Source organism: Neopelma chrysocephalum, unplaced genomic scaffold (assembly GCF_003984885.1).
Source record: "Neopelma chrysocephalum unplaced genomic scaffold, ASM398488v2 Primary Assembly neopelma1_69, whole genome shotgun sequence".
Taxonomy (NCBI): Eukaryota; Metazoa; Chordata; class Aves; order Passeriformes; family Pipridae; genus Neopelma; species Neopelma chrysocephalum.
The window spans coordinates 3,770,532-3,785,371 of NW_020897729.1; the positions used below are offsets into that span (position 1 = coordinate 3,770,532).

A 14,840-nucleotide genomic window follows, 5' to 3' on the forward strand; every position below is an offset into this window, starting at 1 on the left:
TTATCATCAAATAGAAATGGTGCAGCTGCAAGGTCAAAATCACAAGGTGGGCCTGATGGGTAGTTCACAAATATGGGTAGTTGACAAATATTTACACAGCTACGTGGCCTGTTATTTTGGCCACAGTAAGGACCAAGCTGCAGCATCCGCATCGGCTAAAGCTCAGATTTGGGTCCAGAGCTGCTTCATTCAGTGTAGATGCACAGCTGAGCTGAGAGACAGCTCCTGCATGACTTTTAGTCCTCTATTCATATTATGCCTTTTGGTAGGTGATATAATTAATTTGCCTCTCCATTAACAACTATTCCTATAATGTAGGTCAACTAATTAAGATATATAAAAATATTTCCCCAAGGTCATTTGTTTTGGGAACAATGAATGTGGGACAACTCCTTATATATGAAGAGTTCAGATCACTTCAGAAGAAGCAAAACATTATAAATTGTGACTTTGGTGGTGAAATACATTTCTAACAAAGATGCAGTCCTTCTGCTCAGAACAACTTCCATAATAGGTAGAGCAAATCCATTTGACATTGCAGCAGAACAGGATCACTGAGGCAGGCAATGACAATATCTTCACTAAGGGGCACTAGTTTTCAGATGAGATGGAGCATACTACATAAATCCCTTATCCTTCTCAAATTTAGTTAGTTGGGGTTTGTTTGCAGCCGTGAAATGTACTTCAAGAACAGTCATTGTTCTTTCAAGGCATTGCTCTCATTTGAAAAAAAATGGAGTATATGGCAGAGAAACAAAAAATGTTTTCTATATCAACTAACAAATACAAAGTTCTGTTCTTACAAACAAATGTTCTTAGGTCCAGAATGATCTTTTATTCCACTTTAGGAGGTAAAGTACAACAACTGACTCATTACTCAAATTTCACTTGAGCTGTTGCACAACCTCACCTGAGAATACTTTTCAACTGGAAAAAGCACTTTTAGCACTGTGCGAAATGAAAAATAATTCCTCTTAAATGTAATTATGTAGGTGGAATGGAAGTTTCCTCTACACAGCAGCTGACATGTTGTAATTTCTTTTGATTCCATAGCACCAAGATAATTTTCAGATTTTAAGATTAGACCAGTCTTAGAATTTCTTGTAGTGATTTCTAATTCAAACCTGGATGTGTTGTTTATAGCTGATTCTGCTTCTACTGGAACAGCGAGATTTTCACCATTTGATCCCTACAAAAAAGATACCAATGCAAAAAATATAATTTTGTTATATTTTATTTACATTTGGAAATAGAAATTTCACAGCACTTGAAACTAGCCAGTGTTGGGACAAAAAGGTCTTTAACACTGTGCTCACTTTTCACTCTCGCTTCTTCTAAGTCCAACTCTATCCAGTGTTGATATTTATTCTAAGGTTACGTATCCATTGTACTGTACACAGGTTCATTCAGTCCTTTCTCTTGTTTTTGAAGCCTCGGGTATTGAAACAGCCAGTATTTTCAATTTAAGTAGACATCTATCTATATTAGATACATTTATAAAAATGGTGGGGGTTTTTTAATTAGTTTAATAAATTCCACTGAGTATTTTGCTCTTGCACACTCATATTCTGCTATTTCAACTGTTGAACATAGTAACTTTTCATCTTCTAGGCACCATGCATTTTTGCAAGACAGATACAGAATACTCATGCACAAGTGCCACTTTTGCTGGCTCCACATCTGTCACGCAGACAGGTTTTCTGCACCACCGTAATTTTGAAGCACCAGTTATGGTTTGTAGCGGGGTTTCTTTTCAGAAAAGCTCACCATGGTTTAATTCTGTCCAATGGCTCCAATTCCTCTTCTGGGAAAAGACCCCTTATCAGGACAGGCACCTGTGATAGCAAATCCTGGCATAGAAACAGGATCTGTGAGTGGAGGTGAGCCAGTGAGTTTGTCAGAGAAGAAGCACAGCTATGGAAACAAAAATCCTGAATTAGTTTGTGTTGCCATCTGAGCAGGATGCACAAACAGTAACTGTATGAGCACAAAGCAATTGAGATTTAGCCAGAGGAGATATTAATAGGTTGTGGTAATCTCTAGATATTATTTCTGCTTAGTGTTTCATGATATTAGATGGGGTCTTTTAAGGCAGCTCATACCACAGCAGAGAAACCATTTGATACTGCTCCTACCAAAATCATTGTGATACAGACCTGCAGAATGACCTGACACCTCTGGGGAGCTTGTCCAGCCATTCAATTATGTTTCCTTTTTCTTCTGTTATTAAAGAAGAAGGAAGGAGAAAGAGTTATTGACATAAAATGGTCTGGTATGTGTCTGTTTTATGGTCACTGGGGTGATGACCTTCCCAGCAGTGTGTTCTCTGTTACCAGAGGAAGCCAGCTCAGATAAATACCTATTGACAGAGTTTTGTTGCAACAGGGCAATGCAGTGCAGGGTAAGTCTATACTTGGTTAACAACATTGATAATTGCTATTTGTACTGTCTACAGCAATATAAATAGCTAAGTTTGATCTAAATGTCAGCACAGGCAGGGGCAGATAGAGAAATGCACGGCTGTATGTGAAGGGTGCTAATTAATACCAGAGTTTACCTCATTTTCAAGGTTTCACTTATGACTTTGGCTAAAAACAAGTCTCTTCCCAATGCTTTGATGTCCATTGCAGTTCCTACATTCTCACCCTTGTTGAAAGGAATCCTTTGTGCAATCATTTTTTTTCTTGACTCCAGCATGTCATGACTAACTTGCCAGATGTCAAAGAGAGCATTAGTAACAAAGCAGAAATAGTTTTCCTGTTATTTTCTCCTTTCTTTTCATCCTTATTGTGCTTCTCAAAGCTAGGAGTGGTGGAGACTGGCTCAATGTGTGAGATCTTAGTCGTGCTGCAGGATGCCATGGCTGCTGAAGCAAGAATGACCTGCCCAGAGGAAACCCATGTGAAATCCCACTTGTGGGAAATGTGGTCTTAGTGTAGCCAAGGCCATGATGTTTCATTAGAAACCCAGATCAATCATTCAACAAAATGTGAGCTAATTCATGCATTTAATTTTGTTCCGTAACAAGAAATTTCCTTTGCTGGAGGAACATCTGACAATATTGTATCAAGGAGCCTGTGTGTGATCCCTGCCACAACCACATCCTAACTCTGCCAAGTGATGGTGGCAGCAGAGGCCCTGCCATACAGAGTTCTTTGCCAGGTCAGTGGTGGCTGAGCCCTCTCTCCTAGGACACAGGGTAAAATCCATCCACAGAAGAAAAGCTGGCCTTGATCTCCTGAGCAGTGTTTCACTATTTCCACACCAGGAAAGCTGGTGAGTCAGGTACTATTGGGAAAAGAATATTCCACCTTTGGCAAATTCTTCTAATTTGGTGAGTTTATTTGTTTCTTTAGGGAAAGAGCAAGTATACTCGAGTGGAATGAAGATTTACTGGCAACAAGGATGCCTATAGATAGGACCTTAGAGATTTCTCAGATTCCATGGAAAACTTAGACTTTCAGGTCAGATGCCTCATCTTTTACCATCTCTGTTGAGATGGCCTGTTTGCTTGAGAATGATCCTGGTGAGGAACTATCCTTATGAGAGCTGCCCATAAAATTCAGCCAACTCACAGTTTTGTTGTCTTTGGGCTGCTGCCACGCAAACCTCCTAGTCTTGTAAAATGTCTCTGAAATGAGACATACCTCACACATCCCAGTTACACTTAGAAATAACTTCTAACCTAGTCATGCATGTCAAAGGGGAAAAGGGAGTTGGAAGGACTGCCTGTGACAATAGTCCTGTCAATTGCTGTATCGTATTTCCCTTAAACGTGATCCTTGCAGTAGGTGCGTGCTGAGTTCCCCTTGCTGCCCCACGACAGTCACGGAGGTCAGCAGCTCCAGCAGTGGCATACTCGACAGTGGAACAGAAACTCTAGAGTTTTTAGATATCTTTCTCTCAGAGTGGAAAGTGCACAAGGTGGAGTTTCCCAAACTGGAGAAACCATAGGGAGAGCAGAGAGAGTCACCAGAAGCCCACAGCTGGAGCAGGAGTGGCTGATGGGACCCGAGTGTGGCCAGGAGCAATGGTAGCCAAGTCTCCCCAGCCTTTCTTCTATAAAAGAAACTCCTGGGGAATAGCAGCAACCAGGAGTGCTACAAACAGGGTGGGCAAACGGGGCCTGGCATGACAGTTCATGCAGCAGTTTGCACATCAGGGTGTGAAGGGCGGGCTAGCGAGGTTCTTCTGTCTGTTGTCTCAGTGGAGGTAAGGGATGGAGATCCATGTGGGAGCAAAGACCCAAGTGTTAATGATGAGTTAGAAACCACAGAAATGCCTGAGAATGGTTATGTAGGAATTAGTGCTTCTCCCCCCAAAAAGGTGCTGGGATCAGTAGCCCAGCTGAAGTACATCTACACCAATGCACACAGCATGGGCAACAAACAGGAGGAGCTGGAAGTCACCATTACCGGAAGGATTTAGATGATATGTAGGTGTGACAACTGGGGACACGGTTTAGTGGTGGACTTGGCAGTGCTGGTTTAAGAGTTGGACTCTGTGATTTTAAAGGCCTTTACAATTCTATGACATAAACAATTCTGTGATATCCCAGAAGAGATGAGCTTTCCCCATTTCACCCCTCATGTCTTGATGTGAATCAGATCTAGGCTGTTAAGACTCTCTCAAATGCCATTAAATTCCTTGTGCCATATAGTGAGCTCTCTACTTCACCATTTCCCAACTCAGCATGCTCACACAGTCAGCATAAAAGTATCTCCTTTAAACCTCTCAATGCTTTCCCCTGCAGCAGCAAGACACACTCACATAGCTCTTTAATTTGCTGCTCTTAAATTGTGTTTTTGTCAGGGCAATTCTAAGGTCTGTGGCCAAGTGCACACTTTGTATTGTTAACAGTTTGACAAGAGGGTGATTCATGTGCAACAACCTATAATGTTTTAGATTTTGCTGCTGTGGTTATTATTTGCAGAGCAATTGAGGGAACTTACTCTGGGTGCACTGGAGCTAAGGAAGGCTCTTTTTTGATGGCTTTGTACCAAGTGTTTGTGGTGGCTGCTATAGCAGCAACCCTGTCAGAGAAAGACATACAGAATAACATTTTCCAAAGAGTAGTGTTATAATCATGTAAAATAACATCTAGAGACTGTGGGATGGGCACAGATAGAGAGACAGGGCTCTCTAACATGGGTTAGGGTCTAACACAGTTTGGCTTCATGAAGTCATGTAAAGTACTGCAGAAGCCCTTTGCATTTTTGTTTGTTGCATAGTACTGTTTAGTCATGAAGGTCAATATATTGCTAGGTGTGGCTTTCCTGTGCATAAATGTCTCAATTTGGAGATAATTGGATCAACGTGGAGGTCAAGTAATTGGAGTCAGGACTCCCTGAGTGTGCAGGGTACAGCCTGACCCATTGCCCTACCTTGTGGTAGACACTCTGCAATTCTATCTATTTAAGGCATTATGTCAAGATACCTATGAAATCCTAGCTATTTTATAAAAAATTTGAAATATTATGAGTCAGTTGAAGATAAGGTCTCATTTTTCAGTATTTATAATGTTTCTCAAGCAGTGGTGCATAAAGCAGCAATAGCCTATGAGACCAGAATAAGTGGTTCAGATCCAGTCTGCAAAACCACATTGCCTTGAAAAAACTGGGGAAATCCAACACAAACCAATGAATCTATTTTAGTAGCCTAATAAGGTTTTAGTCAGTGCTTTTGCATTTCAAGCTGCAAGCTGAAATGTGATTATTTTACTTTCAAATGCCTGGCCAAACCATTCAAATGAGGCTTTATCAGAAGTGTGATCATTCTTTCAGTCTCAAAAAGGACATCCTAAAAATCTGTGGAGGATGACAAAATTCCCTTATAGTGGATGCAACAGTACAGATGGGGTTCATGATATAAAGGGCTAATGGGGTCTGGCTGATTATGTGATGGTTGTGTGATATATAAAATCCAGGTAACCAGACATAGGCCACATGTACAGGGAGATGCTGGGTGAATGCACGTGCTGGAATTGATGCCAATAGTTGCCTACACTTTACTGGCCTCAGTTTGTGTGCTGCTTGTGGCTGGCCATCCTCCAGTTCCTCTGGACATTACTCCCTAGCATCCTTCTGGGATGTGTTTTTGCTTGAGGTAGCTGTGTGCTTACAGACTCCTGTGGAGCACGGACCAGGAAAAGAACACTGGGCACTTGTCCTTTTCTACTGGGAAAAACTGCTCAAACCTCTGGAGGAGCTACCCTGAAAACTTTGTTCATAAGGGCATTAAAGACAACACTTTCTTGATAATATGGGACAGTTGATGCATTAAAAAAAAATAAAAATTGAGCGACCAAATGCAATTTTATTTTAAAATCTAGTTATTTATTTGTCCAAAAGTCAATTGGTTACATTCATGTTTCTGTGAAATACATCAGGCATCTTCAAGATATATGTAGTATAAATATTTTAGTCTAACTTACTTTCATGTTTCCAGACTTCTGACATCATCCTGTTGCCTGTTTTTGCAATGTATTATAGAAGTCTAGTCACCAATTTTGTTTATTGTATAAAAGAAAGTAAAATAGAAACATTAACATAGCTTTGAAATATAATTTCATTTTATTGAGTATTGTTAGTTATTCTTAGAAGAGAAACCATTTTTTGTTTGCCTTCTGGGGCATTTTAAATATTTTTTTTTCAGATTTGCAGGTATAAAAATGACAGAAGAAACCAAGATGAAGTTTAAAATGAGCTGAAAAAAATTACAGTCCAAGAAGTGTTTAGGTCTTTTAATCTTATCAAAGCACAATATTGAAGTACTGAGAAATGACCTTCAGAGGGTTTTTTTGTCTATAGTCAGAGGCATAAAAGGGAATATGCAAGGAATACCATTTTTTTCTTTCATGTGTGCTTTGTTGAACTGTGGATAAACACTATAACTCTCCACCTTTCTTTTCTTTTAGCCACATAATCAATGAGCTGATAGAAACAGAACGGGTTTATGTAGAAGAACTTCAAAGTATAATAGAGGTAAGAAAGTCTTCTGAAATGACTTCCAGTGCTTAACCTCCAAATCATCACTGCAGGTGCACATCCTTCATGGGCTGAGCCCTCCCACCTGCTGTTTATAACACAAGGCTGTGTTAGCAAGATAGCTCAGCCTTGGAGAAGGAGAATGAGAAGGATGTTTTGAACATCTTTCCTCAGGGCTTAAAGGAGGAGGCACCTTCCCTGGCCCCAGCCCACAGAGTGATACAAGTTGGGTGGTTCTCAAAGCTATGGACAGAGGAATAGTTAATGATGTGCCTTTTCAAAATATCACCAGTAGGTCTTAGAAGCAGCATGCTTGATTTCCATGGGACCAGACACTGAATTCTGTAAATGTAGGGTTGGAAAATGATTGAGGAAAAGGAAGGCTTTCCTCCTGCTCTTCTTTATTGTCCCATGTAGTGCTTGAACACAGCAGCTCATGATGCAAATATAGTTCTTGAACTTTTGAAACTCATATGATATCAGCACACTGTGTGTGGAGTCTGAGGTCCCCAGTCTGTGGGAGGATGGAAGCTGGGTAGGGATCAATTGTGCTTATATTTGGGTGGGACTTGAAGGACATGTGGTTACTTCTTTATTGTATTTGATCTGTGAGAGCTGACAGCTCTGGTAACTGCTATATTACTCTTGAGTTTAAAATCAAAATGTTTTTCTCTCAAAGTTTTTATTGAAAAAACATAATCCAATTTCTACAAGAAACAACAAAATAGTCAAGCCAAATACCACAGTTCAACAAATAAATCCAAACTAAACCTTATGCAATGAAGCAGTGTAGTAGAAAGATACGTGTCTGTCAATCCTGGCAGTTTCCACCCCTACATGACCAAAATGGCTTTTGAATCCTCGGGACATAACTTTATCTTTTTTTTGGTTAACCCAGTAATCTGTCCATTTGTGGTTAAAAATGTGTTTGCACAGTTGCTTGGTAAAAGCTCTGGGGAAAACCAGAAACATCAGAAATTCATGGGAGCAACAAAGCATCAGGCATGAGAGAAGCCTTTGTATGCTCTGTTGAGAACACAATCACATAGACTTTGGGGCTTTCCAGTGTATCAGACATGGTACTTCTTCCCCTGGTAAAAACAGGCTGGTTTTATTTTCCATTCTTCTCTGCAGGGGTACGCTTCAGAAATGGACAATCCCAATTTATTACACCTGATTCCATCTGCACTTCAAAACAAGAAGGAAATTCTTTTTGGGAACCTCCCAGAAATCTATGAATTCCACAACAGGCATGTGGGAACTGGTGGTTGTTCTGTGTCCTTGGGTGCTATGGTCATTTCTACTCCTTTTTTGTCGGGTGCTTTTCATGCTCATGTGTACACTGGCAGGAAAAGTTGTCCTCACTCTGCCTCTGTGTGTGTCCTGTAAAACCCATGTGTAGAGATCATGTCTGAGACCATTGTATTTCACCTTTTCTTGTGAAAGATTATGCCCTTTTGTGCATTTACTAGTGATTTCCCCTGGCATTATCCATTTTGAATGCTCCTTGTGGTGAGTATTTTACCACCTCTCTTGGTACACTGGTAAATATCACAGCACTAAATCATGATGTTTTTTCTCTGGTAAAACTCCTCTGTGAGGAAGTTTTCTTAGTGTTCAGCTTATTTGTCCTATATTTCTGTTATCAGGTCAGAAGAAGTGATATATTTCATAGCACTTTTCATAAGGAATTTTATCCTTCATATGGTCATACACCTTGGTAGAAGCCTTGTCCATACTGTGGACAAGGTAATCTAGAGCCCATAACTACAGTTAGGAACAAGATCAATCTCTTTTCAATCAGCTTTCAAAACACAAAGCTTAGGACTACTACTGTAAATTTCCTGCTTTTCCTAGCCTTGTGTAAGTAAAACTGGCTATAACTAAAGTGAGAATCTAGGAAATATTTTGAATAATAATTCCCTGTAAGATATAACAAAGAGTTGAACAAAATAAATATAAAAACTCTCTCTTTTGCAAATCTTAATATTATTCCAGTGTAGTTAATACATAGCAGAAAAAATATTTTCCAGTTTATGTGTTATTTATATATTATTTTGAAAGGTTGTGTCTTCCATTTGGAGAAAGATATTCCTCTCCCTTTGCAAGGCCAGTCTTTCCCAAAAGGCTTCATGCATTGACTGTGACTGCAGAAGCCTTTGGACTACATCCCGTATTTCCACTGCTTGCTGATTGAGCAACTGCATCTGACAGAGCTTTCCTGTCTTTTCTAGCTGTTCTGAAAAATCTCATACCCCAATGTGTTGCAGGTATTTGGGCTACATAGTGGAAACAAATCTCAGCAGCCAGAGGAACCAGATGTATCAAATGCTTGTGATCACATGCAAACAGGATAACATTGGTGATTTAGGGAATCAGCTGTGAACCACATCCCATTTTTCTAAAATATGTATTTCTCTGTGTGTCAGAATTGTTACCTTCCCCATTGAATCCTAGTACTACAAACACACAGGCTTTAAGCTGGATTTACATAGAAGCTAGCATGCACAGGATGCATAGGATTTTACATTACTCTTTGCTCTCTTTTTTCCCTCTCAGGATTTTCCTTAAGGAGATAGAAAATTGCATTGAAAACCCTGAACTTCTTGCCCGATGCTTTTTAAAAAGAGTAAGTACATCCTTTTGCATGTTTGTATCTATGGTCTTATCCTACAGCACTTACAGATTTACTTCTATCCTTTCACTCCAATTGCTTTTGTGAATGAGGGCAACTCCCATAAACAGATATTCCCAAATTAAGCCACAGTTAACAAGGATGTATTCTGAAATCTAACCCTTTACATGGTTTACTGACAGGAAGAGAGGTTTTACTAGTGTTTTACCAAGTACTTTAAGTCCCCTTTAAAAGAAAAAAAACAAACAACAAACCAACAAATAACAGTGATCAAATGTTTAACGTGCTTTTCATATCAGACAAATCTATACCAGCAGTCTAAAGTAACCCTGACAACAACCTGCAGTAAAAAAGCACAGCACAGTATCACAGAAGGTTACTCTGAGTGCAGACAATACATCCTGTTCCTGCCTTATCTTATCCTTCTTTTCTCTGCACAATTCAGGATTTACTCCCCTAGACCTGGCCCAGCAGAGTCTGCTGCCATCCTCACATGGACCCCACCAGCTCCGTAAGACTCTGTGAGGTCGACTCCCTTACTTGTTCACATAATTCAACAACAAGTGGGATTCTCCCCCACTTGTATGAAGTGGTGGGGGTCAACTGTTTGCTTAAAAGTAGAGAGAGCTCATTTCTGAGAAAGCCTCAGGCCATCAGGCAGTGGTGGCTTTGGTCAGTTCCATGTGTGTTCGCTTCCTGTGGCTCTCAGTGCCCAAGTTCCACAGCTTTTCCCCGAGAGCTCCCAGTCATGTCCCTCCTCCACCACCCCACCCCCCCCCCAGCCTGAATGTTAGTTCTGTTTCCTGCAACACAACCAAAGGTGCTTGTTTATATGGCACTCATTCAGGGGCCCTACTAATGAGAAAAAAATATCTTGGTGGATTGCTACTGTGTTCAGAGTCTGACAAAACTGCTTGAATAAGACTGTGTTTTGCATAGGAAATGGAAGAGGCATGAGAAATGGGAAAATCTGTCCACTGTAGTCAAAGGTACCTCCTGCCTCTCCTGTACACATCTAGCATTTGCTGCTTTTCCAGGGTACACATTAAATACAGACAGATTTGCATGTACCAGTCAGAGATATTGAGCACTCCCACATCACTAAGATTTGATGGGAATTATGAACATGTGATACTTGCAAAGGGTATGCCCCCAATTTACAAACAGGTCAGACTGAAGAGAGTCATATGAGTGTAAACATGATTATATGTCCACTGAATTATTTTCTGTTTAACAACAAAGCATTTAGAGCTTGAGTGAATGACACTACTAAGGAATGTGTTGTTATCCTAAGATTCAGATGCTGAGCAGGAAAATATTGTGGTGAAATCATTATGCAAAAGAGGATAAGTGAAGAATGCAGACCTTTGAAATCCAAGAAGCATAAAATAGTCCATGCATTGCAAATATCCCTGGATTTACAGCTAAAGAAAAATTCTTGATATAGAATTGATACTATAATTCTGCAGAAAGTTCAGATTCCATATTTAAATATTGTAGCTTACGTCTCTCTCTGTAAAAACAGTGATGAGCCCAATTCTCACTATTCTACAAAAATGAAAGCAGCACTAAAGCTGTGGTTCAGGTTGAAGTGAAAGAAAACCGGTCTGTCATCTTTTCTCCTCAGTTTCTGTGGCCCAGTCAAACCACGCTAAGTCCATCAAGTAAGAGGTTAAATCATGCATTTGCTTTCTCCTTATTTCAAATTTCACACTAAGAAAGCACAAGCTTCTCTCTTGAGATGTCTCTGCTCACACAGTAGCACCTTTGATTCAAGAACTTGCCCTTATGTTCTGTTTTTAGAAGAAGCCACATAAAGTCCAGAAATGTGTTGTTTCTGTTGGACTGCCTTTAGGAGGCACAAACAAAAGTCTGGTTGTGTGTTTGTGTTCCCCATGATTTGGCAGCTTTTTATGCCTTCCTGCTGAGCAGTGGCTTCTGGCTGCCCCATAAATTATGCCTGTGCTTGCTATGACAGGGGGAAACAGAAGCAGCTGCTGTTCCAGGTGATGCCCGAGTTCTGTGAGGAAACTCACATTGTTGCAGATTCTCTTCTCTATTTCTCCTTCTTTTATGGGTGTGGCCATCCTGCCACAACATCGTGGTGGGCTTGTGATTAGAAACAAACAGTTTTTTTAGATTCATACTTGAAGAGCTCTACCCTGTCTGATCACACTGGGCTTTTTCAGCCCTGATTCTAGAGTTTCCTGAAAGCATCCTGAGAGCTGCAGTGAGACACTCTGGTGCCAGAGTCCTTCCATCCCCTGCCAGTCGTTCCTCTGCCATGTCCCTACACACTCTCCCACCTCCACCAGTGCCACCAGATCAGCTGTCACCCTGAATGTGAACCCTTCTTCTCAGGTGATGAGAGGAAGGCTGTGGAGACATAGCCTATTTCTCCTCTCTGGCTTCTCTCCTGGAACATGGTAGAATCAGGTAAAAGATGAGCCAGAAATGCCCTTCTTGTCCTCCCTCCCACTTTGCCTGACCTTGTTTAGGGCATGATTTTCATATGAACTAAATTGCAAGTGAGCCAGCTTAGCTTTGCCCACATGGCAGCTATTATACCATCACCAAAATGCTTGACCTTATTTAAAGCTCTGTGTGGTCAAGGATTATGCAGCTGTTTAAAGAGGGAGGGATGTTCACTGAGTAACCTTGTAGGATGGGTCTCCTAGTGCTTTATCAGCAGCAGGAGGGGCAGTCTGGGCTGATGTGCTATACAAAGGACTGGGAAGAAGGAAAACTTACCAAACCAAGGCAGGAATGCCCAGCATGAAACCAAAAGTGTGTCAGGCTGCTTACCAACATGTGCCAGGTGATGCGTCTGGCAGGAGTGATTCACTGTGGGTCACCACTGTTTATTTATTCATATTGCTAACCTTAAAAAAGGGAATAATTTAGTAGGAACTGGCAGTTAGAGCATTTGGTGATTCAGGGTGAAAGAAGCATTTAGACAAGGAATCTGTCTGTGAAAGGACAGTAGCAGCTGACCAGAAACCTGTGAGTTGGATTCAAAGGGCTAAATTCTGCTCTGAAGCAAAAATTATTCATAAATCATCAGTCAAAAGATAATTGGAACTGTGCATGTATGCTATGTGCATTGGAGCTTACAGAGATCTCAAGGTGCAAATCAGTGTGGAAAGGAAAAGCATTACAGGAGAGATGAGCATGGTGTAAAAATACCAGCAAGAAGTCAGAACCTTTGGATTTGAAACTAGATATGAGCTGAACATGTAAGAGTGGGATTTGAATAATGAGGCAATTAATTATTTCTTGGCATTTTAGAGTCTGATCTTAGTAATTTAATCAGGAATTTTCTATTCCTAACAGTATTGCAAAACTTAAAGCTGTTTTTAGAGATGTAAGTATCTGCCTGAGCAGGTAGGTGTCACTGATTTAGGTAGGAGTAGCTTGCATTGGCATAGGGTGGTTCCACTATGGCAAATTACTGGTAGATTGTTGGTTATTGTACCTTTTCTTTAAATTGAAATTGGTTATTTTCTCTTACTCCTAACAGTGCTCTTGACTGTTGCTGTCTCTGTTCTTCTTGCCCAGTCCAGTTAGATTTCTGTGGGCCACGAAGAGATTGTAATACTTGATTATGCTTTATTCCTACTTTTAGTTTTGTGGGTTTGACCTCCTGCTAACTTCCCTCCAAGACAACATGTACAAACCATTCTATTTTTGTGAAGGAAACACTGCACCTCTTTTGAAACAGGACCATTAATCCTCTATTTAGTTGCAACAGAGCTTTTTGTATTGCATAATCCTTAACACGGCTCGGTGTTCCGTGGCACAACTCTGCTCACAGCTGATTCCTCAGGGTGATGTCAGTATGGGTCTGTAGAGGAAGACAGCAGTAACATTGATTTCTTCTAGTAATTCTATACAAAAGGAAAAGCTTTCCCTGCAGCAGGAGTGTATAGGAACTGTCTAGTGGACTGAAAGCACAGAGACAAGAGCCAGGAATTCCTGAGATTTATTTTTGATGCTTTCTTTGATTCACTGAGGTCACATCCCCCAGGGTAGGTGCAAATGAAGATGGGGAGCTCCCAGCACAGCCAGCCCTGCTCCATGGCCCTGTGGCTGCTGGGCTCCTGGGCTTCCTGGGTGCATAGCCAGTGAGCCCAGAACCTGCCAGAGGAACACCCATCTCTGCATCCACCCACACAGCCCAGGGAGCTCAAAATATCCCCCTCTGAGCTTTTATGGAGATTGCCTTTGTTTTCACTGAACTCAATGAAATTTTTGCCATGGACTGCAGTGTAGTCAAAGCTAAACAGAGGTAAAGTGAATCCACCCACTATCAATTTAGATAAAACAGGGTTTAAGTATATCCCCCTGCCTGGCCTGGGGCATCAACAAAACAAACTTCCTACTTTTTTATTCATCCGTGTATTTTTGAGAGCCAGCACTATTTTCAGGTTGTGCTGAACAGGTAATCCTTAGCTACGTGGTGAGCACTGTTAACAATTTTATTGTTAATAAAATTTACATTTCTAATGTGTCTTTTTATTTGTTTTCAAACCATCTATTCCCCTCCCAGAAAGATACCAGTTTTGCAATTAGATTATGTGTCTTCCAGTCCGCAGTCTCCTTGCTTTGTGTGAAAAGTGAGGAAAAAAAAATCTTACTTTCAGGTGTATTTAACTTAATCAGGAGTAAAAAGTAACTTTGGTAGTTTCAGTATATTTTTACATACAGAGTTATCTCCATGTATTAATTATTCCATGTCTGGGGATGGAAGGTAAGAAAAAATGCGATTCAATGTAGATGCTCTATGGATTCTTTTTTCTTACCTTACCTAAACTCTCCTTTTCTTGCAGAAAGAGGACCTTCAAATATATGAGAAGTACTGTCAGAACAAACCAAGGTCTGAAGCTCTCTGGAGACAGTGTGGAGACAGCATCTTTTTTCAGGTGGAATTTCATTGCAGGCTAGCAGTGCAAAACCCATAAAGCTCCTTTTCCTTCTGTATCTCTTCTTTCTTTAGAAAGCTTAGAGCAATGCACAGACTTTTCTACATGCTGCTTGTACTGAGGGCAGGTGCTCAGTGTGTGTCAAGGTGCTCTGTACAGGAGATTGGGCAGGTAGAGCAGATTTCCTGCTCAGGAGCCTGACTGCAGGCTATACCCAAACCAAACAAGTGCTGGCTTCTTTGCAAACGCCAGGTGATTGCATGTCATCAGCAGGGAATGCCAGATTTCAACACTAAG

At 40.8% G+C, this 14,840-nt stretch overlaps 1 protein-coding gene across 18 annotated transcripts in view; it reads left to right on the forward strand.

Moving 5' to 3' along the window:
- Positions 1-14,840, forward strand: part of MCF2L2 (MCF.2 cell line derived transforming sequence-like 2) — a 166,922-nt gene that overhangs the window by 114,620 nt on the left and 37,462 nt on the right. For all 18 annotated transcript variants that reach the window (XR_003534645.1, XM_027685611.1, XM_027685612.1 and 15 more), the window contains 4 exons: positions 6,917-6,983; positions 8,121-8,236; positions 9,546-9,615; positions 14,451-14,543. Coding sequence is in view for 17 of the 18 variants with exons in the window: in XM_027685611.1 (XP_027541412.1) it covers positions 6,917-6,983; positions 8,121-8,236; positions 9,546-9,615; positions 14,451-14,543 (346 nt within the window). In the remaining variant the exon portion in view is untranslated. The remainder of the gene's footprint in view (positions 1-6,916; positions 6,984-8,120; positions 8,237-9,545; positions 9,616-14,450; positions 14,544-14,840) is intronic.